The sequence below is a fragment of the Anabrus simplex genome, chromosome 1, assembly GCF_040414725.1.
Source record: "Anabrus simplex isolate iqAnaSimp1 chromosome 1, ASM4041472v1, whole genome shotgun sequence".
Taxonomy (NCBI): domain Eukaryota; kingdom Metazoa; phylum Arthropoda; class Insecta; order Orthoptera; family Tettigoniidae; genus Anabrus; species Anabrus simplex.
Window position 1 is genome coordinate 1,330,633,881 of NC_090265.1, and position 27,326 is coordinate 1,330,661,206.

The 27,326-nt window shown below is 38.7% G+C and overlaps 1 protein-coding gene across 1 annotated transcript in view; it reads right to left on the reverse strand.

Moving 5' to 3' along the window:
- unc80 (unc80, NALCN channel complex subunit) overlaps positions 1 to 27,326 on the reverse strand; it is a 1,117,323-nt gene that overhangs the window by 180,106 nt on the left and 909,891 nt on the right. The window contains exon 53 of the mRNA XM_067137759.2: positions 9,891 to 10,007. Coding sequence (XP_066993860.2) covers positions 9,891 to 10,007 — 117 coding nt within the window. The remainder of the gene's footprint in view (positions 1 to 9,890; positions 10,008 to 27,326) is intronic.

The following is a 27,326-nucleotide window of genomic DNA, read 5'->3' on the forward strand; positions in this document are numbered from 1 at the left end:
CTGTTATGCCTTTCAGCGTTCAGTCTGCAAGCCTCTGAGAATTTACTAAACGTCGCCACAATCCTCGATTTGCAACTAGTGTTGTGGCCTCATTTAGTTCTATACCTCTTATCTTTAAATCGTTAGAAACAGAGTCTAACCATCGTCGGCTTGGTCTCCCTCTACTTCTCTTACCCTCCATAACAGAGTCCATTATTCTCCTAGGTAACCTATCCTCCTCCATTCGCCTCACATGACCCCACCACCGAAGCCGGTTTATGCGTACAGCTTCATCCATCGAGTTCATTCCTAAATTAGCCTTTATCTCCTCATTCCGAGTTCCCTCCTGCCATTGTTCCCACCTGTTTGTACCAGCAATCATTCTTGCTACTTTCATGTCTGTTACTTCTAACTTATGAATAAGATATCCTGAGTCCACCCAGCTTTCGCTCCCATAAAGCAAAGTTGGTCTGAAAACAGACCAATGTAAAGATAGTTTTGTCTGGGAGCTGACTTCCTTCTTACAGAATACTGCTGATCGCAACTGCGAGCTTACTGCATTAGCTTTACTACAACTTGATTCAATCTCACTTACTATATTACCATCCTGGGAAAACACACAACCTAAATACTTGAAATTATCGACCTGTTCTAGCTTTGTATCACCAATCTGACATTCAATTCTGTTGGATTTCTTACCTACTGACATCAATTTAGTCTTCGAGAGGCTAATTTTCATACCATACTCATTGCACCTATTTTCAAATTCCAAGATGTTAGACTGCAGGCTTTCGGCACAGTCTGCCATTAAGACCAAGTCGTCAGCATAGGCCAGGCTGCTTACTACATTTCCACCTAACTGAATCCCTCCCTGCCATTTTATACCTTTCAGCATATGATCCATGTAAACTACAAACAGCAAAGGTGAAAGATTACAGCCTTGTCTAACTCCTGTAAGTACCCTGAACCAAGAACTCATTCTACCATCAATTCTCACTGAAGCCCAATTGTCAACATAAATGCCTTTGATTGATTTTAATAATCTACCTTTAATTCCATAGTCCCCCAGTACAGCGAACATCTTTTCCCTCGGTACCCTGTCATATGCTTTCTCTAGATCTACGGAACATAAACACAACTGCCTATTCCTCTCGTAGCATTTTTCAATTACCTGGCGCATACTGAAAATCTGATCCTGACAGCCTCCCTGTGGTCTGAAACCACACTGGTTTTCATCCAACTTCCTCTCAACGACTGATCGCACCCTCCCTTCCAAGATGCCTGTGAATACTTTGCCTGGTATACTAATCAATGAGATACCTCGATAGTTGTTGCAATCCTTCCTGTTCCCTTGCTTATAGATAGATGCAATTACTGCTTTTGTCCAATCTGAAGGTACCTTACCAACACTCCACGCTAATTTGACTACTCTATGAAGCCATTTCATCCCTGCCTTCCCACTATACTTCATCGCCACCTTCTGCGTGACGTCATGTGGCGTGAAGTCAGCACTCACCCGCCCTGATGACAAAACAAGTGTTTCTACTGCCGATTTTTCAGTTAGTTCTGCTTTATAGTTTGGTCTAGTGCGAGACCATGCAGTGTAATGATAATGAGTGGAAACACTGTTGATTGATTGATTGATTGATTGATTGATTGATTGATTGATTGATTGATGTTTGTTGTTTAAAGGGGCCTAACATCGAGGTCATCGGCCCCTAATGGTATGAAATGAAATGACAGATTAAAAGTACAAAATCCTCCACTGACCAGAATTCAAAGCGTGAGGACAAAGAATGAATGGATGGATGGATATGAATTTAAAACGATCAGTGGATCCCACCCACAGTGCCTCACATGCACAGAAGCTGGCACAAAACAATAGTATTACTGACCAAGGGGCTGCTTCTATAGCACGATGCTGAATCGATTATACTTATAGTCGAAACGGGTCCAAAATCCAGATCATCAGCCCCTCATGATGGTATTTATTGCTAGGAAAGTAGGACCATGCTGTTTGTCATGTTGCGGTACTAATCAAAAGTAGCGTAGACTCGCGGTATTCCACACATTATGGTACTATTCACAGGTGGTGTAATGCGCACATGTAACACAGACCTATGGTGTTTCGTACATTCTGGTGCTATTTACAGGCAACGCAAACCCATAAAAGCAACACAAACCTACGGCGTTTTGTCACATAAGTGTACTAACCACAGGGACTTATACTATCCCATGGTATTCATCACATAGTGGGAACTGAGCATGGGTAACGCAGAACCATGTTGTTGCTAATCCCTTGGTGTCACTCATATAGGGGTACGAATCACAGGTACAGTAGGATCCACCTCCTGATTCACACACTGTCACTACTAATCACAAATCTATTGTGTACCTAACATAGTGGTACTACACGCAAGTAAATGCGACCCATGGTGTTCCCTGCGTGATGGTACTAATATCAAGTAGTCTCATGGTTCTAATTTGATCATCCCTTGGTCGCCCCTTTTAGTTGCCTATTACAACAGGCAGGGGATACTGTGGGTGTATTCTTTGTCTGCGTGCCCGACCCACAGGGGGTAGTGGAAACATTAAAAGTCGTATTTATTGTGCTGTGGTGCAGTGTCATAATTATGGATTTAAATGTTTAAAGGTTTCCAAAAAATTGATACTTAAAGCATTTGTGGATTTCTCGCTGTAAGCAAACTGATAAGTTTAATCCAGACAATTCTCGCGTATGTTCTGTTCATTTTCTTCCAAAGGATTATGAGCGAGATATGAAAAATGAGCTTATAGGTTTGCCCACCAAGAAAATACTATGCTCAGATGCTATACTATCACAATTTAGTCCCATCTGGTATGGAGGTTTTACTACTGAAGGAGCTAGTACAAGTGAAACTACGTCACAGGTAGATGTTCTTTACTTCTATATCTGTCCTCTAATCTAATGGCATAAGCTGATTTGAAAACTTTGGCCTAATGTTGTCCAAAGCACTGTTCTAAAACATATATATATATATATTGGGATTCCACAGATCTCCACTGAACGAGATATACGACACGAAGGCCAAAATATCAGAAAACAGGCAATGTCCACTCTCACTACATTATCCCCTAAGAAAAGGAAACTTGATCAGTCAACTATTACTGACACACCTGAAGATAATAAGGACGAATAAACAGATAAACTTCAGAGACAAGTTGAAGCATTAAAAAGAAAGCATGCTGCTACTTTAGTGATGCTGAAAGCTACAACAGACACGCTTAAAAATTGTAGAAGTCCAAGGTATGTTTTATCAGTCAAAGGACGACTGTTATCACCCAAAGTGACACAAAATGTTATCAGAAGAGGTAGAGAAAATACTGTCAAAATGTTTTACACCAGGACAGATACGGTGTCTTGTAAGCATGAAGAAAAAAGTGAAATGGTCCTCAGAAGATATTGCGAGTGCTCTTGCATTAAGGGCACTTTCTAAGAAGGCTTATGCATGCCTTGGAAAGAGAAACACTTCTTTACCTGCTCAATCAACATTGCAGAAGTGGATAAAAAATTGAAATGCAGATCTGGTATTTTGAAGGAAGTGCTCCCTTTATTAACACGTTGAGTGCCGAGCCGATTGTAGCACACTATTCCACTGGTGCCAGGCTTGTTTTTGAATTGCATTCCGCTGGTGCCAAAGCAATTGTACGCGTTGTAGTCTGTTTATATAATCTTGGGATATATTTATATGATGTACTAAGTAAATTTTATCTCACCATACCATGGTCATGTGTGACGCCATATGGTGTCACATCAATTTTTAGGAAAGATAAAATATAGCGTGACGCCATATGGTGTCACAGAATTTTTTGACATGGAATGTCCAATACGAATTTCAAATACGAGATATTTATTTGCTAATTCAAATTAACGCAATATTCATGAAAACCTAATAAAATGCAAAACAAGTACTTATATTACATTACATATTGTTGATAACAGTTTTCTGATAACTCTAAACATTGAAAATATGCGTCTCGGCTCGCCCGAGTTCTTGTTACTCGTTGCAATTTTTCAAACCTTATTGGCATCGTTGTTCAAACATCGTCCTTTGTACATTTGTTTCATGTGCTGTTTTCATATTTACGTTTTGCACATCTGATCGGAAAGTTAAGGGGAACGCGCTAACCTTACGCTACCTGGCTGCTGGCGCAGCTCGACGCAGCCCGGTTGGTTCACGTCCGCTGCTTCGCTCCTCCCTACCTCTCCGCCACACCCCGATACTCCCGCGGCACTTCTAATTTTATGACTATTTATTTGTTCAATTTTGGCGTTTAAACTTGCGCTGGGTACAGCAAGTTTTCTACTGTCTCCCACGAATATTCCTACCAAATTTCAACCGAATCCGAGTGTAACACATGTATGTGTTCCCTCGTAAGATTATTACCAATATCTTCCATTTTTTTATATTTTTGCACAACTATATAAACTGAGTGATAATACGTACGTAAACGAGGAATAAACAATGCCTGGCGGGCTTTCACCTGTGACAACGACCACAGGCCACTCAGTGGCTTCGGAAGAATACTGTGGCGCCATGTGGTGGCATACAGTAAAAATACATAGCTGGAATAGACCCTGAAGTTCGCCCTTCACGTAGTACCAATTTTACGCGCATAGATGTCACAGCTGATTATCTACGGCGTATCGCCTGAAACTCAACTGTGCCGCCATATGGCGTCACGCCAACTCTGATTTCAAGAACGGTGTGCCGCCATATGGCGTCACGCCATCTCAAATTTGAAGACCACCGTGACGCCATATGGCGGCACGTGGCACCCAACGTGTTAAAGTCTTGCACAGTAAATTTTCAAGGACTGGAAAAATATGCTGCCTTGAATTTTCATGAGATCAATATTGACTCTCGTATCATGATTCAACGGATAATGTACTGTAATACTGGGTCCCCACAGGAATGTCCTTGTAGTCATGGTTCGAGGTTTGTTTTCTCAATGGAAACAACCTGTGTAATATGACTTTGATACTACCATGACAGCCAAAATTATGCAGGACATTATTACAAGCACTGAAGCTTGCCACATTAATGTGGTTGCTGTAACATGTGATATGGAAGGGAAAAACACTGAAGTGTGGAAAGAGCTGCATGTAAACATGGCCAACATTTTCTTTTATAATCTCATGGACAAATTAAGAAAAATGTGGGTTTTCGTGATGTGCCTAACCTTTTAAAGCTTTTGAGGAACCATTTCTTAGATGAAGGTCTCGTGCCGCCCGACAGAACTGAAGTACATAGTGGTATGATACAAGAATTGTTAACACACCAAAGTGAGGATCTAACACCAATGTATCATATTTGATGTTCACCTGAGTGTAACTAGATGATCTCGTCAAAATGTACGATTAGCCGCAAAGCTGTTTTCTCGTTGTACTGCTAAGGCAGTTAATTACTTCCTGCATAAAGACCATGAAAGTAAGTTCTTTGAGCTGGCTAATGACGTATTCAATGTATTCAATTCTAGGATCCTCAAGGACCATAAAACTCCATTGAGAAGTGCCTACGGACTTAATCTTCACAGCCAAGAAAGTACCCTGAAAAGATTTCTGAACATCATCTCCCAAATAAGGGTTGAAAAAAGAAAAGGGAATTTGTAATTTCCATTAAATTACTCAGACTTTTTTGAGAACCAGAAAGGGCAAGGTATTTCTTACATACTAACATCGCACCTAAACTAGGATTGTTTGGAGAACTTTTTCTCTCGTGTTTGTGGGTTGAGAGCATTTTATAACAACCCAATTCCATTTGCAGTGAGAAATTAAATCAGGCTACTGTTATTATCGAGAAATGCAACATATCATCTGGAAAAAGACTTCAATGGCCCATTAACAAGTCTTGTGGAACCCGAGTCTGAAGAAAATTTAATTGATTTTGTCACAAATGAGCTGTGCATTGACACTGTTGACGAGACTTCAGAGACTGGAATGAAATTAAATTAAATGAAATGTCGTATGGCTTTTAGTGCCGGGATATCCCAGGACGGGTTTGGCTCGCCAGGTGAAGGTCTTTCTATTTGACGCCCGTAGGCGACCTGCGCGTCGTGATGAGGATGAAATGATGATGAAGACAACACATAAACCCAGCCTCCGTGCTGTAGTAATTAACCAATTAAGGTTAAAATCCCCGACCCGGCCAGGAATCGAACCCGCGACCCTCTGAACCGAAGGCCAGTACGCTGACCGTTCAGCCAACGAGTCGGACACAGACTGGAATGTTTCTCAAAGATGTCAAGGAAGTCCGGTAACGTGATGTGGATAAGTATTGCAAAACTTGAAACTATTGTTTATAGGACACATTTTCCATACAAACCTGCTAAAAAAGTATTTTTTCATCAGTAGAAAAATGTTTGAATTCCTTTGTGAAATGTCCCTTACTAACACTCCATGCTAATCTTACTACTCTATAAAGACATTTCATCACTGCCTTCCCATTATATTTCACCATTTCAGGTCTAATTTCAAAATCTGTTCATGCAGCTTAATGAGAATATGGTTTATTTATCATGCTTTCCGCTTCCTCAAGCGTAATTTCATAAATATCATTGTTCTTCTCCCCATGAGTATGGTTGTTCATGATGTCTCCAGAAAGATTTCCTTTTACAGTGAGAAAATTTTCAAAATATTCCTTCCACCTGTCCAATGATTCCCTGGAACTTATTATGAGTTCACCTGATTTACCCAAAATACTATTCATTTCCTTTTTTTCCGTCCCATTCTAAAAATCTTTATTACTGTTCAGAAAGGTTTCCCCTGCTGCTTGACCTAGCCATTCCAGGTTATTACTGAAATCTTCCCACAAGGTTTTCTTGAATATAACAATTATTTGATTTGCTCTATTTCTTACATTTACATACAATTCCCTGGCTGCATCAGACCTCGTCTGGAGCTATTTCTGATACGCCTCCTTTTTACATTTACAAGCTGCCCCACTTCATCATTTCACCAAGATGTTTGCTTTTTACACACAGTTGTTACTAGGCATTCCTTTGCTCTTTCTATTACTGCATCCCTGTATGCCAGCCATTCTCTTTCTATATTCCAAACCTGCTTATTGTTTGGAACTTTTCATTAATCAGATCCATGTACTTCTGTCTAATTTTCTCATCCTAGAGATTTTCCACCCTTATTGGCCTGCAGACAGATTCATCTTCTCTATCCTATGCCTAGTGATACTTAGTTCACTACAGATCAAATTTCCTGAATTCTAAGTTGGTTATGATATAGTCTATTATGGATTTGGTGCCCTAACCCTCTCATGTGTAGCAGTGAATAGCCTTATGCTTAAAGAATGTATTCAAAACTGCTAATCCTATACTAGCACAGAAATCCAGTAAACACTTCCCATTCCTATTAGCTTCCACATCTTCCCCACATTTACCATCACCATTTCGTATGCTTCAGTTTTATTTCCAACTCTTGCATTGTAATCGCTCATTAGTACTAGACTAACTTTGCTGTTGACTCCACATGTGTAACCTGCCCTGGGTATATTTTATCCCATTTTATGATATTTAAATATTTTCTGCAAAAATGTGTACACAATTACAGTAGTTTAATGTAATATGATAGTGTTTACTATACTTCAATAATGGGTTACTAACATTATTTATGTGGTTATGTATCCAGATGATTACAGGTTTTGTAGATTGCTATCTGTGTGATATAGGCAGAAACAAGGTCTTCTAAGAATGCGATGAAGTATTCTTCGACACTATGTACATCATTAAAACTATATTTATTGAATTTACTCCTCAAAAGCAATTCTTGGTCTGGGGCACCATTCGCAATGAACTGAGGCGGTTGTCACATTCTGAATGTCTTCCCCGTCATTTGGTTCATCTGGAACCACTTCACTTTTATTTTCAGGGTAACTTTCACTGTCCTCTTCTTCAATATATATCCATGCATCATCACTTGCTAAGAAAATACCTCATCTTCACCCTCTGCTTCTAGAACTGTCAAAATGCCAGTACAATCAAGGTGATTTATTTTACATTTGGAAGTCATGCTCCTCGACATAAACACATTCCTTTCAGGAGGCTGTGATAGCTATACAATGAAATATGCAGTGTGATATAGTGGAAAATACATCAACTAATGAGGTAGACTCGACAGCGACATCATATGCCGTCACCCCCAAGAAAAATAAGCAAAAAATATTATGAACAACTTATGCTGTCATACCCACCACAGAAGCCCAGCATGAAAACGTCTAAAGATGTCATGCCCATTTAAGGGGTTATGATGTCACTCAGTGCTTCAAAAACTTGTCAACTTCATCCTCATCTGCACCTTCACATGGTGAGTAGACTGAAGAAATTTTCATCATAATTCCTCCAACAGCTAAATCTGCCCACATCACTTGCTAACAAAAACTCTACCTGTGTGCAATAGTATTCCTGATGAACAGTCCAACTCCAGATTCTGGCCTTCCCTTTTTAGCACGTGTTAAAAGTAGTTGATTATCTCCTAACTCTTCCTCGTTATCTCCCCTTACTCGAATATCATTAACACCTAACACATCCAGACGAATCCTCTGTGCTGACTCAGCCAGTTCTACCTTCTTTCTTCCATAACCTCCATTACTAATGATAGCTCCACCTTGAATTTAATTTCATTGACCAAGTTGTTTCCAAGGAGTCCTTTGCCTCTCAAATGGAAGCAGAACTCCATTACTAAGGCTTGCCTACAGTGTTCTGATCTCGGCAAATTCTTTGAAGTAGAACTCTACCCTACTTGCACATAGTCCCTGTGAGTATCTCTCTTCTAACAGGTTAGGGTCCACTGATGGATTGTATAGTCCTAGCTGCCAGAGCAGAAGGGGGGGGTGTCATAATTCAGAATATGCCTGAGATGCCCATTCCAGTTCCATAGCAACTGGTTTCCTGACTCTCAGGACCACTTAGTAGGCCATTCAGCCATTGCACATGGTTCATGAACAATGACGTGAGTACAGTAGCCCACACCATGAACCATCACACACACAATGGGCAACATAGGTATTTTAGGCACCATAAATTCTCTATCAAACACTTGTGTTTTGTATAAAATGTAAAGAAACATTACTAGTTTCATTTTAGCCCTATAGAAGCAAAATAAGCATTTAGCTTAAAATCCAAGGTCTATTTATTACAGTACTTCCTCCACTTATCCATAGATGAAAGAGAGAGCTCAGAATAGGGTAGTCTGGAGGGCTAAAACAATACAATCCATGGACTGATGACATATATGACAATCGGAATAATTTTACCTTAGTCCACTACATAATAATAATAATAATAATAATAATAATAATACACATCCAAACACATAATATTACTGAAAAGTAAGTCCTTAGTAACTAAACATTTAGCAGTATCTTCCATCACCAACCAGTTATTTACAAGTTGTCTATGTTATTCTTTCTTTCTTTCTTTCTTTATTTCTTTCGTTCTTTGTTTCTTTCTTGAGTGAATCAATTAAAATATTTAACTGACCTGCATGTATAACAGATTATTCATACTTTTAGGGTAGTAAATTCAAAAATCATTATGAAATGAATTCCGGTTTACTGTAATGGGTATAACATCCCAATCCAATCACAGTCATTAAAAAATAAATAAAATATTACCATCTAAATTCATTTGAATACCATTCTTTGAATTCAGTTTACTTTTAATAATTTTTTTAATGCCGTGTGGTATCCAGAGAGGCCTGGTGCAAGTTTTCTGAGTTGACGCCTTATAGACGACCTGCAAATCTGTGAGGATGGGGACCTACCTGTAATGAATTCTAATGATGAAGACTGCACATATACCCAGCCCCTGAGCCATCGGAATTACTCTTACTAATGTACATATGGATAAATCTGACCTACCTGACATGTGTTGATGAGAGTCTTGAGATGCTGCATGTGGACTATATATGGATAACGAGAAAGTGTCTCATATATTCCTTTCAGTAGACCTGCAGCAGCTTTCCAGTCTGTGTGTCGCTATAACACAATAACAACATAAGAATTTACTATTAACAAAGTGCAATTTTAAAAATCTGTCTTTTCATATTGTTTTAGCTTACCAAAGGACATCTTCAACACTTTCCCAATAGATGTGCATTCATTGAAATGTAGAATGAGGTCATAGCAGGAGGAAGTAAGAACTCAGCATGAGACAATAGTATGAGTAGTATGGTATGTGTAAATATGTATATGTGTATTTTTTATGATTTTTGCCAATGAGGAAAATACCCCTATTGCAAATTTTTTTTGTTAAAAAAATATTCACAATTCATCAAATAAGATACGAATGATATCCATAGAGAGGGAAAGAGGAGGAAATTTCTTGTTAACAAATGATTACCTACTTAAATTCTAAATACTCTAAGGAAACTGAGGAAAATTGGGAGAAATTTGAGACCTGTGTGAAAACTCAGGAATAAATTAATCTCAAACAAACTGACTGGGAAATTAATATCTTAATTAACCAATCAAAGTAAGAAAGGAGAAAACTGACAGCTCACAATACTGATCAAGGATGATATTTCAAAACTAGTTGATGAAAAATGGGGATAAGAATGTTGATTTCAAACCTGACATGTATACTTTTCTATGTGCCTTAATTTTATTGCATGGAAATAAGCAATTGCAGCACTTCCTGCAACAAAAATATTCCTTCTCTACCAAATACGCTGTGGAGGATATGTACATTTCATCTCACTTGTGGCGAAGGTCTCAGTCACTGGATACACATCAGATGTATCAGTTGAATACCAACTAGTGAATCATATGTAATGAAAACAGACAGGGTCTTGTGGTATTGTGGATTTTAAGTTCTAATTTAAAATGTAAGTATATCTTACCTTAGCCTACAAGGAATACAAGGCCTGCCCAATAGCCACTCATAGCTGTCTGCCCTGTGGATACTATATTTGCCGCTAGAGGCACTGCAATTCAACCTCATATGAACACCTCGGTTGGCGGTATTTCTACACGTTGTATGCTTACTGGTGACGTCGTATTGTTAAAATACGTCAATTATATTACAATAGTGTACAGTTGCGTACCGTTTTGTAAACAAGGCTCTAGAAATAAAGTTCCTGGTACTAGTTACCGTAAATTCCCTTGCCAAGAGCCAACTAGGGAATTATGGATTAAAGCGATAAGCGGACAAAGTATGGTACAGTAAATACGCAGACCATGTGACGGAAAAAATTGGGTTACTTATAGATCCTGTTCTGATGATAATAATATTATCTTCGATATAAATATCCTGGACCGAGAGATGGTGTCACCGTCTAGGGAGCCCGTCTCCCTCTTCAGGGATATTTAGTAGTTACATGATCCATCAACATTAGCATATTATTTGGGAAGTTATAAGCAACACCAGGCTCCTTCGTTGACATGGCCATCGTATTTGGCACAAATATTGGAGTAGGTACCCCAGGACTTGAAGGCTCTCTCATACTTTCATTATTTCCGTGGTATACTCTACATGAAACTCACACTGAGAATTGCCAGTGTCGAAACTGTGATTTGAACCATGGAATATTCGAAGAGTGTAGCTGCCCATTCCTATCATGGAGCGTAAGTTAATGTCCTCGTCTATGCAGGAGGAAGAGAGGAATAGTTGTGAAACGACCAGTGACATAATATATAACTAGTTTCTTTTTACCTTTCAGTTTTTCGTGAAAAATAACCAGAAAAGGAATAAATGGTCTCCTATAAGCTTCTAAATGGTTTTCTTATTTTTCAGAACAAAATAAATTAAATGTACCTTTTCCAACTTTTGCAATCGTTAGTTAGTGAACAAATCGCACACGCGAATGAACCGGCAGACGAATCCTGAGTTAGCAAGAAATTTTCGAACACAACTGGAAAGCATCGAAAAGGAAGCCGAAGGAGCACCATCCGTTTTTATGTCGAGTGCTGCAATGGCATATATTGGAGGGTATTTGGTAAGAGTTGTCGAAGACCACATGCCATATCAGGAGAGTATTGATAAAATTAGTAGTATCCAGAGTCCATCTCCACTAACGTCATTAATAAAAATCAAAGACAGAGGTGGTCTCAGGTATCCAAAGCCAAGTTTTGTTTCACTGCTGATGAAACTGGGGCAAGTAACGGACGAAATGATATCGGTAACGATGGGCAGTCCAAAAATAGCACAAACATTAACAAAAATACTGTTGCCACATGTTGCCAAAAATCCTGTTCTACAGTGTAGGAAAAGTTATCATCCTGAGGAACTAAGCAGAATAATATTGTAGGAGTCTCTGCGCCCCTCTGTCACTAACTACGCTAATGGCATGACAGATGAGTATCGCCGAGAATACTTCCCGAGAAGAAAAACAATTTGAAAAGAAAATATCAAGGAAAATGGTTAAAGGCGTTCCTTTTTACTGAAAATCTACGGTGCGGTAATAAAAATATCTAGTGCAGACCTTATATCCTTTTAAATGCCAGATATAAATTTCGACAGTTATGTGTGGTATCTGAAATGAATATCCACAGCTGAATTGAATTCCTAGGCGTAAAAGGTGAACATTCATTATTTTCTACTTCATTCTGCTCAGTAGCGTATATAATACACCGGAAGTATGGTGTAGAGGTAAATTTGTGCTGGTTTTAACATGATGTGAGGTGGTAAACTAGCGCTGCAGTGGCCAAGACGCGCACTGCCAGGCGGACACTGTTTATGAAGAGAGCACTGCGAGTGAGCAGGCTTTGTATTCCTTGTAGGCTAAGGTCTTACTTACGTTACTGGCAGAAGCAACTTTTCCCAAAACTCTTGTATAAGTAAACAATGTGAAGCACATGCAGTAATCATATTCTTCTCACATTCAATTTAGCTCCTATGAGGTATGCACACATTAAATGAAACCAACAAGCCTTACTCTTATGTTCCTTGACACAATTTTCTGTGATGAAATAACACTGTCATGCTGCAGATTAAGTTATCCCAACAACTTTTCTTGCATATCTAATTTGTTTACTACCAAATTACACATTAAGTCATCCCAACAGCTTCCTCTTCTCCATTAAATCACAATAATGCAAAATCACTCTATGATACCAGAAGTTGTACTAATTAGTAATTACTCTTCAAGAAGATAAAGGCTGAGCACATGTTATATGTAAAACTAGTTCACAATTCATCAAATAATGGAAGAATGATATCCATAGAGAGGGAAAAGGGGAGGAAATTTCTCAGTAACAAATGAGTAACTGACATGAATTCTAAATATTCTAAGGAAATGCAGAAAATTCAGGAAAAATTTGAGACCTGTGTGAAACCATCTGTTAGGTCCCATATCTCTTAGGTCATCAGCCCAGAGGCTGGTTAGATCCTCAGAGAGCACTAGCAGAGGTTATGTCGTTGTAGAGCGACTACAAAAACGACTGAAATAAGTCCTACTAGGCAAGATGAGCGAGGCAATTCGGCATTGCTATCCTCACTGGGCCAGAAAGTGCTAATGCAGCACAACCAACCTTACAAGGAACACTTTTCATAACAATCCGACGCAATAGCTGTGCTCCCAATGCCATGACTCAGCACCACCCTCACCTCGGCAGCTTCAGTATTGTCACAACCATGAATGAAACTGAGACTTTGGTGAAAGCCACATTTTGCTCTGGCTTATGCTGAGAGACAAATGCAAAAAGAAGGGCCAGTCCCATAACATGGAAGAAAATGAACAACCACAATGATGATAAATTTCACAACCAAATCTTGACTCTGCAATGAGAGTGGTCTTCCACAATGATCACTGAACAGTTCTGAAACCAAGAGTGCATGAATCAAAGATGAAACATATGGATTATTATTACAGTTGCCATAATCTGAACGATCAAAATCTCAGATGTTAGACCCCTTTAAACAACAAACATCATCATCATCATCATCATCATCATCATCAAAGTCCAAAACCAGGATATGGTCGCAATTAAAGGATCCAAACCGAGGTTATATATTACCTACTAGGATGGCATAAGGAAGCATTTATTATAAGAAAGTAATAATAGTATGTTTATATAAACTTCATTTAAAAAGAAGAACATATCTTACATTAAAAAATGTGTACTTAAACTACACTAAGAATTTGTATACTACTTATACTTCTCAGACAGTATCAACTATTGCATATCACTAGGGATGGGAATTACAGGCACGAATAGGTCAGAATGCAAACATATTTGAACAAGGCACAGGTCTAATCTAATCACACTACAGTTATGCTGGTGAATAGCATAAACTTTAGGGGTTCTGATAGTTCAGAATGCTAATATTTATGCAAATCTCACTGCAGTACCATTGTACGGGTAGCAGAAAATCGCGCCTTAGTTAAATACATTTGCATTCTGACATATTTGTGCCTATAATTCCCATATCTACATATCACCAAAGATGAATGATCACTCAAATATCATTGCAGTGATAGCAGAGAGTAATATTTACCTCTGTCCATGATGACTTTTAGACATTTGGTTGCAAATTTAAATTACCCAAGGTGGACTTCCAAAATTTCTAAAAAGCTACAATAAAATATCACGGACTTTCATCTTTTCAGCCCAGATGTCCTTCTTACTGTATAAAATCGTGGAATGTCCAAGAAATCCATGACATTCGGCAACACTAACTATAACAGTAGTACCTTCCATGAAGAATTAGAATGTTCTTTCTATTCTCAATACTTTCCTGAGGTGTTCAATTTGGGACTGTAGTGATGTGCACAATCTGAATAAAGTAATCTTATCTGACATCAATCATTCAATACTGATCTGCAGTTAGGGCAGTCGCATAGGTGGCATATTCCCTATCTGTTCTTTCCCTAGCCTTTTCTTAAATGATTTCAAAGAAATTAGAAATTTATTGAACATCTCCCTTGGTAAGTTATTCCAGTCCCTAACTCCCCTTTCTATAAACAAATATTGGCCCCAATTTGTCCTCTTGAATTCCAATTTTATCTTCATACTGTGATCTTTCCTACTTTTAAAGACACCGCTCAAACTTATTTGTCTACTAATGTCACTCCATGCCATCTCTCCGCTGACATCTCGAACATACCACTTATGATATACATGTTGATTTCCATAGGGAACCTGAAATATTTGTCCCGAATTAGTAAATTTATAATACCAACATAAATGGTCCGTTATTGGACATTATAAATTTTCCAGCTAACTCATTCCTGGTTGCCAGTGTTCAGGTTCCCTATGGGAATCAACATCTATATCATCTGATGGCCAGGCAGACATCAATTTTTGGTGATGAGACAAAGTCTCTCACAGTGCATTGGCACTGCTGGTGGTTCCAAGTAGCCTACGCAGTGGCTTCGATGGTATGCACTAGCCATGCGCCTTGGTGGATGTACTATTTACCAACTGATGAGCCCAACTTAGCACACTGGGGCGAAATGCTGGCAACCAGGAATGAGTTTGCTGGAAAATTTATAATGTCCAATAACGGACCATTTATATTGGTAACATACCACTTCTTCATAAAAGGAAAGAAAAATTCCACCTAATCAATACATTTATTTTCTTGTAAAGTATTACAATCTAGTACCGGTTTCGACCCTTCATAGGTCATCTTCAGCTATATCAGAATCACATTTGCATTTCTATCTTATACCTCTGAAAGACCTTCATGATATATTGTTTCATAATTTTCAGTGAAAACTTATCTTAAAAACTTACAAATTTCTAAGCGTTGTGTTAAAATTAAAAATTAAAATTACAAAACTTTGTCTATTATATACATGCCCTTGGGCTGACAGAATGCATCCTTGGGTTGATTAAGCATTTATCTTAGGTATTGTTGCTTATTCTGTTGAATCGAATCCCTTTTATACTTATGTACAATCGTGAATAGACTATCAGTAAAATTTGATAAATAAAACTTGCGTGATAATTATAATAAAAATATCATGTTACATCTTTATACCTTATTGCTGGAGTGATATTATTTTAGGCAAAATATAAATGCGGGTTGATCTCTATAAAATATTTTACATAAACACACTACTATATTTTAAAGTCTAGTCATTGTACTTTAAAGTCTAAAATACTTATTGCTTTGGATCTTGCGTTGTTATGTGGTAAAATATTATAACAATTTGTCTTATATAACATCAGATATTGATAACATATAAATATGCCGTGTATAGTTGGCTTTTAAATCTAATGATTAAATGTCATTTCCTTCTTGCATAAAATTACAAGTTTCATATTATGTTGATTATGTATTGTATAAAACATAAATATCTAATAAATTGAATGCTTATCATTTACTAAAAGCACATGAATGTCTAGTAATATAGTCAGTGTGTTTAGTGACACAGAAACATGTTGGCCTTGATTCTTGCGTTATATTTCCATAATTTGCCTATTTTTTATATATGTCAATTGTTGGTCTTTATAGGTTCCATTTGTAAAATAACAGCACTTTCCTATGATTGTGAAATGAATCAATAAGCTTGACACGTGTTAAATTATGGAATATATGTGTGATTCAGTTCTGGCCTAACTTCTGGAGTTTTCTCCCATCAAATGCCGTAAGACTGTGGTGGTTCCTTTCCCTTTTTAAGGCTGGTAAAGTCTGTAAGCCAAAATGAATGAAGTGAGTTAGATTTCAATAGAAGTGTAATGTTGTGTGAATTTGTAAGCCTGAATTAATTTACTTACTGCTGGATGTTTGAAATGCAAGTTTCTTGGCCGTTTGACGAGTAATGTACCTCGTACTGATGGTTCTTGTGTTGTCTGTTGTGAGAGGGGCGGAGGGATAAGTAGGGGAGGTTGTTACGTGTGTATGGGCGGAGTCACTGAGGTTCGCTGTCTGCGCCGTAGCCTGTGTATGACGTCGTCTGTTGACTATTCTGACGTAGTCGTTTTTTAAGATAGGAACGATTTTATTGAACAAAATGTTAGTTTTTTCAGATAACTCATTTATGTTATAATTAGGATTTGCATACTGATCTAGTGTTATATATAATTCTTCACTTATATTAAGCAAAGGACCTTTAGGTTCTACATTTAATATTTTTAAATCGTCATTTATGTCCGTAAAATTGTGCTTATATTCATGCATATGTTGCCCTATTGCCGAGAAATGATTATGCCTAATTGCGTTTACATGTTCATTATATCTAGTCGTGAAATTCCTGCCCGTATGCCCGACATAACTTGTTAAACAGTTGTTACATTCCATTCGGTAGACTCCTGATTGAAGATATTTGTTACTACTATTTACTGATTTGCTATTATATATGATATGCCTATTATTTTGTGTAGTCTTAAATGCTATTTTAATATTATGCTTCCTCAGAACATTGGTTAGTGAATATACGCCCGTATTATTGAAAGTGAAAGTTGCGTAATTTTTTCTGGGTTGATCTGTTTTCGTCAGAGTGGTGTTGGGTCGTGATTTGAACTTACGAATGATGGAATTAACCATTTCTTTTCTATAACCATTTTTTTGAGCTATTTCGTGAATTAGTTGTAGTTCATCTTTCAGATCTGCTTTTGACATCGGTATGTTAAAGGCTCTATAAATCATACTTTGATATGCTGCTTTTTTATGTGGATTAGGGTGATTAGAATCTATTTTTATGGTGTTTATTGTATATGTAGGTTTCCGGTAAATTTTGAAAGTGAGATGTTTTTCGTGTCTAGTAACCGTTAGATCTAGGTAATTTAGTTGACCGTTACTCTCAGATTCCTTGGTGAATTGTATAGATGTATCTATGGCATTTATTTTATCCAATATTGCATTTTCGTTGGTTAGTCTGTTGTCGATTAAATGTAGAACCTAAAGGTCCTTTGCTTAATATAAGTGAAGAATTATATATAACACTAGATCAGTATGCAAATCCTAATTATAACATAAATGAGTTATCTGAAAAAACTAACATTTTGTTCAATAAAATCGTTCCTATCTTAAAAAATGACTACGTCAGAATAGTCAACAGACGACGTCATACACAGGCTACGGCGCAGACAGCGAACCTCAGTGACTCCGCCCATACACACGTAACAACCTCCCCTACTTATCCCTCCGCCCCTCTCACAACAGACAACACAAGAACCATCAGTACGAGGTACATTACTCGTCAAACGGCCAAGAAACTTGCATTTCAAACATCCAGCAGTAAGTAAATTAATTCAGGCTTACAAATTCACACAACATTACACTTCTATTGAAATCTAACTCACTTCATTCATTTTGGCTTACAGACTTTACCAGCCTTAAAAAGGGAAAGGAACCACCACAGTCTTACGGCATTTGATGGGAGAAAACTCCAGAAGTTAGGCCAGAACTGAATCACACATATATTCCATAATTTAACACGTGTCAAGCTTATTGATTCATTTCACAATCATAGGAAAGTGCTGTTATTTTACAAATGGAACCTATAAAGACCAACAATTGACATATATAAAAAATAGGCAAATTATGGAAATATAACGCAAGAATCAAGGCCAACATGTTTCTGTGTCACTAAACACACTGACTATATTACTAGACATTCATGTGCTTTTAGTAAATGATAAGCATTCAATTTATTAGATATTTATGTTTTATACAATACATAATCAACATAATATGAAACTTGTAATTTTATGCAAGAAGGAAATGACATTTAATCATTAGATTTAAAAGCCAACTATACACGGCATATTTATATGTTATCAATATCTGATGTTATATAAGACAAATTGTTATAATATTTTACCACATAACAACACAAGATCCAAAGCAATAAGTATTTTAGACTTTAAAGTACAATGACTAGACTTTAAAATATAGTAGTGTGTTTATGTAAAATATTTTATAGAGATCAACCCGCATTTATATTTTGCCTAAAATAATATCACTCCAGCAATAAGGTATAAAGATGTAACATGATATTTTTATTATAATTATCACGCAAGTTTTATTTATCAAATTTTACTGATAGTCTATTCACGATTGTACATAAGTATAAAAGGGATTCGATTCAACAGAATAAGCAACAATACCTAAGATAAATGCTTAATCAACCCAAGGATGCATTCTGTCAGCCCAAGGGCATGTATATAATAGACAAAGTTTTGTAATTTTAATTTTTAATTTTAACACAACGCTTAGAAATTTGTAAGTTTTTAAGATAAGTTTTCACTGAAAATTATGAAACAATATATCATGAAGGTCTTTCAGAGGTATAAGATAGAAATGCAAATGTGATTCTGATATAGCTGAAGATGACCTATGAAGGGTCGAAACCGGTACTAGATTGTAATACTTTACAAGAAAATAAATGTATTGATTAGGTGGAATTTTTCTTTCCTTTTATGAAGATTGGTAAATGTCAATACGGAAAATGAAATTCATAAATCAACATACCACTTGGTCAAGCAACTCATCTTCTTTCTCCCAAGTCTTCTCAGCCCGAACTTTGCAACATTTTTGTAACGCTATTCTTTTGTCGGAAATCACCCAGAATAAATAGAGCTCCTTTTCTTTGGATTCTTTCCAGTTCTTGAATCAAGTAATCCTGGTGAGGGTCTCGTACATTGGAACCATACTCTAGTTGGGGTCTTACCACAGACTTATATGCCCTCTTCTTTACATCCTTACTACAACCCCTAAACACCCTCATAACCATGTGCAGAAATCTGTACCCTTTATTTACAATCATATTTATGTGATTACTCCAATTAAGATCTTTCCTTATATTAAGACTTAAGTACTTACAATGATCTCCAAAGGGAACTTTCACCCAATCAATGCAGTAATTAAAATTGAGAGGACTTTTCCTATTTGTGAAACTCACAACCTCACTTTTAACCCCATTTATCATTATACTATTGCCTGCTGTCCACCTCACAAAATTATTGAGGTCATTTAGCAGTTGCTCACAATCTTGTAACTTATGTATTACTCTATACAGAATAAAATCATCTGCAAAAAGCCTTATCTCTGATTCTACTTCTTTACTCATATCATTTATATTGTGATGAGTTGGCGGGGTAAATTAACACTAGACTGGTATCTTCTATACTAAGATTTATTAACTAATTCTGGTGACGATTGTATATGGGCCTTCCCATTGTGGCAGCAGTTTCGGTGACTTCCCTTTTGTCTGCATCGGATGGTACAGCCACATTCTGCCACCTTCTTGGTAACCTGCAGAGTTCTCCAGCATGTCGTAGTAGGATTTTATCCAGTTGCTGGCTACCCTTAGATGATGTCGAGCATAATCATGGATGTCGTTGAGCTGATCCACCAACTCCCACACATAGTCCGTCGTTGGCTGCTGCTGGTCTGGTGCTGACCCGAACATCAGATCGCACGGCAGGTGGAGCTCCCTTCCGAAGACCATGTTGACAGGTGTCATGCATGTCGTCTCATGGGAGGATGTTCGATAGGCCATCAAGAAGAATGGGACCCTCTCATCCCAGTCTCTCAGGTGTGCCGAAGAAACCTTCCTGAGGTGCTCCTCGACGGTTTTCACAAAAAGCTCTACCATGCCATCTGACTGAGGGTGCAGAGGCGTCGTATGGGTCTTTCACACTCCTAAGCAGAAGAAGTTCTTGACCAAAACATCAGCCACTGTTGTTGCCTCTTGGTTCAGGATGGTGCAGACCTCCAGCCACTTTGTTAAGTAGTCCATGGCCAGGGGCCTGTTCCACGAACGAACTTTGCAACTTTTCAACTTTGCACTTTTCACTTTTCAAATTTTGCAAAGTGCAAAGTCTTTCTGTTCCACCATGGTCTAGGTTGTACTTTTCAATTTTTTCGCAAAGTGAAAAGTCTTTGCGAATGAGTGATACGATTGAGTTTATTCCATGAGCAAACTGTATAGGCCTAATACTCTACGATTTTAATGCTTTACTTTTCGCGGCAAATTTGACGGTATAATTGTCGTACAGTTTACGTTTTTATCATGGGAAAAAAGGTTATTACAAGTAGCTGGCTGTGCTGGAAGTTGTCAAGGAGAAACGTGACATACTTTTTCGACAACTTTAAAGATAACCTCTCAAATTACGACACATCAATATTAACGAGAGTAGGCTGCCGTCAATACATTCACACACAGAAGGAAATTCACCCTTCATTAGAAATGCCGTCGCTATATTGAGTGGATTATCAGGCCAACGTACTGTTAGGAAATATTACATTTACTATAACATCTACGACTTTGGTAACAGTTCGCAAATAATTGTTTTGATGTCCCATGCATTGGTGTTACACCGTGCAGCTGGGCACCATTTACTAACCAATGTAAGCATATAAGAATTTGTTCTTTTCCGGAAAGGGATTGACTTCTTTTTGTTACATGTTTCAATAAATATCCGATCATTTCAAGAATATAATGAGCCTGTGTTGGGGTAACACGAAATCACTCGCGAAAGTCCGTCGAAGTGAGGTTATGAAAATTAATCTCGTCTTTGTACGTTCTCTTATTGGATTCTTCATCACTGTCCTCACTTGATGCTAATAAAAGCTCACGTCGTAACGTGTTTATATCACTAAACCAAATTCTACGCCGAGAAACTAGTGTACATACTTGTTAATTAACATATGAAAAGGGAATCATCTCTTAGCAAGATTTATGAAAACTTTTCACTTCATTTCTTTGCACTTTGCATTTCTGTACCAATGGGGGAACATAACAGGCTTGAAAAGTGAAAAGATTCCTAACTTTTCACTTTTCACTTTGCAAGTTAAATCTGAAAAGTGATGGTGGAACAAAATCTGAACTGAAAAGTGCAAAGTGAAAAGTGAAAAGTTGCAAAGTTCGTTCGTGGAATAGGCCCCAGGAGTAGGTAATGGTTCCCGGTGTCAGATTCAGGGAATGGTCCCGCGACATCAATGGCGATCCTTTCGAAAGGTGCTCCAATGTTGTACTGCATCATCTGGCCCCTACTTCTGGTACGTGGGCCCAGGCTCGCTGCGCAGGTGTCACACAGCTGGCACATCCTCTCAACATTGTTCTTCAGGTCCACCCAGTAGTAACACTGTCGGGCACGATGTAGGGTCTTATTCACTCCCAAGTGGCCGGCAGTAGTACCCGCATGCAACTCAGTCAGCACTTCTTTTCTCATGCTCCTGGGAATTATCAGCTGGGCAATGTGCTTCTTTCCATCGGTCGATTCCCATACGCAGGTAAGTACCCCGTCACTAAGCATGAGAGATTACCACTGGGCCGAGTATGCCTTATAGGTTGAACTGCGTTCAACGATGTCTTTCCATTCTGGTCTCTGCCCCGACTCTACTTCTTGTAAGATCAGCGCAATGTCATCATCCTTCAGCTGCTCCCTCCTGAGGGTGTCTCGATCCCATCCTTCAGTGGAGGTCGCCCTTACGGCCTGGACGTCCATGATGCCCGCCTGTCCCTCCACTTTCCGGCAGTGTACACAGTTCTCAAGGCACAGTCTTCTGGATAGAGCATCGGCGTTGCAGTGCTTCCTTCCTTGTCGGTGTTTGGTGGTGAAGTCGTACTCCTGAAGGCGTTGTACCCAGCGAGCTGTCTGTCCTCCTAGATTTCTGAAGCTTAGGAGTCAGGACAATGCGGGGTGGTCAGTGTGCAGATGGATAGGCTGCCTTACAGATACTTGTGGAAGTGCTCCAAGGCCTTCACGATGGCCAGCAATTCCCGATGCATCACACAATAATTTCTCTCAACTTCTTACGTCTTGCTGAAATAGGCTGTCACCTTCTCCTGGCCGTCTTGCAATGGGACAGCACCTCACCAATTCCCACATCGCTGGCGTCGGTGTCTACGATGAACTTCTCCCCAGGCTTGGGGTATCCTAGGATGGGTGCTGTACACAGGGACTCCTTCAGCGTCCGGAAGGCATCCTTCACCTCACTTGACCATTGGAAAGGCCACCTTTCTTCGGTAAGCCACGTAAGGGGCTTTGAGATGTCTGCGTAGCCAGCTATAAATCTGCGGTAGTGCATTCAAAGGCCAAGGAAACTCCTCAGTTCTCGCTTGTCCTTCGGCACCGACCACTCCCTGACAACTCCTAACTTCTTCAGATGCGTGGCTACTCCCTCCAATGACACAATGTGGCCCAGGTAACGCACCTCCTTCGGGAATAGGTGGCATTTTCTGGAATTTAATTTTAGGTGAGCCCCACACAGCATCTGGAACACTCTCCACAGGTTCTCAACATGCTCTCTGAACCTACGTCCTATAGTAATTATATCGTCCAGATACACAAGGCAGGCATCATGAGTTAGCACCCTCAATACAGACTCCATCAGTCGCTCAAAAGTTGCCGGCGCATTGCAGAGGCTGAAGGGCATCACGGTGAACTGGTAGAGGCCTTGGCCAGTTGAAACCGCCGTCTTCTCTTTGTCTTCCAGATGGAGCGCCACTTGCCAGTACCCAGACTTCAGATCCAAAGTCGATAACCACTGGGCTCCAGATAATGTGTCCAGGGTCTCATCTATTCGAGGTAACTGGAAACAGTACTTCTTCATGACGTCATTCAACTTGCAGTAATTGACACAGAAACGGAGCTCACGATTCTTTTTCTTCACCAGGACCACTGGCGATGACCATGGGCTGTTCAACTCCTTGATGACTCCCCGCTGCTTCATGTCACCCAGCATCTGGTCGATTTCTGCCCTTTTTGCCAGGGGTACCCTACGAGGTGGCTGTCGATTTGGAGTGGTGTTGCCAGGGTTAATGCGATGGTATACTCTGTCCGTCTTTCTGTAGTTGCCTCCGGTAGCAGTGAAGGTGTCCCTAAACTAATGGATTAGTTCCTTAAGCTCCCTGAGCTGTCTTGCCTCCAAATGCTTCCAGGCATCGGATATAATCAGCCGGAGCTTATCCGATCCTTCGCCTGCTTCTAGGGACTGTGCGTCTTCATCGTCCACTGACACAATGCATGTAACTGGTTCACAAGTCCCAAGCTCAGTCCCGCTGGGTATCTTCTGCTCCCGCGATGTCGAATTCAATATGCGTAATGGCACGCAGCTTTGTGCCGGAACGAGCGTCCTGGCCAGGTAGAGTCCTTGATTGGCGGTCGGCGATCCAGGTTCTACGAGGATGCTGTCCCCTTGTATGAATTCCTCTAACCGTGCCAAAACCATCATCTTGCTGTTGGCTGGTATCAGTTCACAATTGAAATGTCAAAGAGGTTCAACCTTTTCAATACAAAACGTGTTGTATAAGAAGTTCACAACATAATATTTATTGAATAACAAGGACCGGTTTCGACGCTCACTGCGTCATCATCAGCTAACAAAGATCAACAAATAGGCAAAGTACATGTCATGAATGATTTACATTAATAACTCTTGTATAGCTGAATACAAATGGTAAACTGCTTTGTCATAAAAGCTAGGAGAAACTTGAGTAAAATATGATGACGTGATGTGACACATAAAACATAGTGGTTTGATGGGTAAAAATTATGCATAAAATTGAACTGATGCTATGAGCATGAGAGTCTGAATATGGTGATAAAACTATGTGGTAAAAATAAAATGGTAAAATTGTCCACTCTTCTGTTGTTCACTTCAGGCACATAAGTCCAGGTCCGATGTTATATAGTCAAACCAATAAAAAAATTTTTTGTCGAGGCCGGGACACCTGATGTTGGGCGATTGAATAAGGTTGCTCTTCAAATTAGTCTCAGCTCAACAGGGTAGTGAATCTTTAAGAGAGGAAAGAAAAACTAAGTTAGTGAAATGGAAGTCTAAATCGAGTTCGGTCAAGGGTGATAGAATATGAGACTCACCTTGTTTGGCGTGCTGAGTGTGTGGTGTAAGAAGAGTTCTGGACTAGTGAGAAGGTGTGACTGAGTAGCGAAGTTAGAGTGAGAGGGGTGGGGAGGGGAGGGGAAGTGGAGAGGAGAGGGGTAGGGAGGCGGAGTTTAAGGTGGGTCAGGAGGGCGGAGTGGCAGTGGTGTGGGACGTAAAAGAGTACTGTGGAGAGCGTGAAAGATCGATTTTTCTCTCGTGGTTTTTATACCTCTAAAGACTTCTATTAGGTAGTCGAAAAGAATGCTGGATTTTTCTGAGATTTCGTTAAGATTTAAGTTAGGGTTAAAAAATTGGTCTAGGTGAATAAAACAGTTCTCCGTAACGTCGAGTAAAGGGCCTTTATTTATGTTTTTGAGAATTTCTAGGTCTTGTTCTATGGTGGTAAAATTATGCTTTAAGTCATGTATATGTTGGCCTATTGCGGAAAATCTATTATATCTGATGGCATTAACGTGTTCTAAGTATCTAACTTTGAAGCTGCGCCCGGTCTGTCCGACATATGAGGAAAGACAGTTATTGCATTGAAAACGGTAAACACCTGACATTGCATAAGTGTCAGACCTGTTAACTGATTTGGAATTGTGAACTATATCTATGTTTCTATTGCTGGTTCTGTAAGAAATTTTAATATTATGTTTCTTGAAAATATTCGTTACACTGTGTATATTTTCATTAAAGGTGAAGGTGGCGAATAGGGCAGGGTTATGTCTTTCTTTGGTTAATGTTGACTTCAGTCTATGTTTACATTTGTTAATGATGCGTTCTATGAATGAGGCATTATAACCGTTAAATTTAGCAATGGCCCGAATGGTGTTCAATTCCTTCTTTAGGTTTTCCTTGGATAAGGGTATTTTTAGTGCACGGTCTACCATGCTATAGTAAGTGGCACATTTATGTGCATGTGGATGTGTAGAGTCGTTTCTGATAGTGGTCGCTGTTTGGGTTGGTTTTCTGTAGATATTGTATTCTAAAGAAGAAGGATGTCGTTTAATTGTAAGGTCTAAAAAATTGATCGAGTAATTGGACTCAGATTCTAATGTGAATTTTATATTAGGATCAATCTTGTTTAAGTTATTAAGAGTAGTGGCTGCATTAACCGTTCTATCATCTAGAATAACTAGAGTATCATCAACATACCTAGACCAGAAGTGTATATTTGAAAAAGTGTTACTAGTGTTAATTGCAGTGTCTTCTAGGAAATCTATGTAAATTTCAGCCAAAATTCCTGAGGCCGGCGACCCCATAGCCAGTCCATCTTGTTGGTAAATGCATTTATCAAATGCGAAATAGTTGTTATGTATTACGAGTTTTAGGACCTGCATAAAGTCTTGGATCTCTAGTTTACTTAGCCCACTATATGTTTTTAGGTTTTTTAGTATTATGGGAAGGAGTTTTTTGGTGTTGATACTGGGATACATATTATTGATATCGAATGAGTGAAGGGTATGAAATGGCAGTATTTCAAATTTATTCAGTTTTTCAATTAGTTCGGTGGTGTTTTTTACGGATGTTTTCGACTGAAATTTATAGTTTCTGCTAAGAAATTTTTGTATGAATTGGGCCAGTTTATATAATGGGCTAGGTCTGTAGTTAATGATGGGGCGTATGGGGACGTCGGTCTTATGGATTTTGGGGAGAGCTTTAGCGGTAGGCAGGCCGGGATTCATATTAATTAATCTCGTTTTTTCATGTTCTGTAAAAAGGAATGATGTATTTTTTAAAGTTTGTTTTAGGAGACGTTGGATTTGCTGTGTCGGATCTTTTTTGACTAAGGAGAAAGAACCACTATTGAAAAAACTTTTTGTTTTTTCGATATAATCGTTTTTATCCATGATGACCGTTGTATTACCCTTGTCAGCTTTTGTGATGATAAGGTTATGAACTTTAATTTTATCCGCGAGTTTTTTAATGTGTTCTCGTTCTGCAAAGATTTTTTTATGTGAAATAATATTAGTAGCAGTTGTCCTGTTTTTTAGGTTATTGATTTTGTTTAAAGTTCGTTTGACCTCGAATCTAACCTCATCTTGTGCATCTAAAGGTATTTTATTTATGGCTGTTTCGGATTCTATGACTAGTGTGGTAGCGATGTTAACTTTATTTGAATTGGGCCAATTGTGTTTTGGTCCTTTTTCGAGGATCTCGTTATCCTTGTCCGAAAGTGTTATTTCTGTTAAGTCAACTACTGGGGGATGGAAATGTTCTGTTAAAGACTCTAGGTTACGGGTACTCGATTCGTTAGGAAATGCTGTAGTTGGACTATTCAGCCTTGCGTTATTTTTAAGGTTGTTGAGTTTCTTCTCATGTGTTACTTGTTTTTGTTCAAGTATGTAGAACAGTTTGTCCACAATTTTACTTTGGAAAATATTCCATTGGGCTTTAGAAAGTAAATGTGCTGTCTCAAGGTGCGTCTCATATAGTTTGTTATTTAAAAAAGATTTTTTCTTGTATAAAAATCTTATTTCATTCTTAAGCCAGATTTTATTTACCTTGGCTTGGGTTTTCGAGTGTTGAGGAGATTTTCGTTGCGTTTTTTTTTTTTTTTTTTTTTTTTT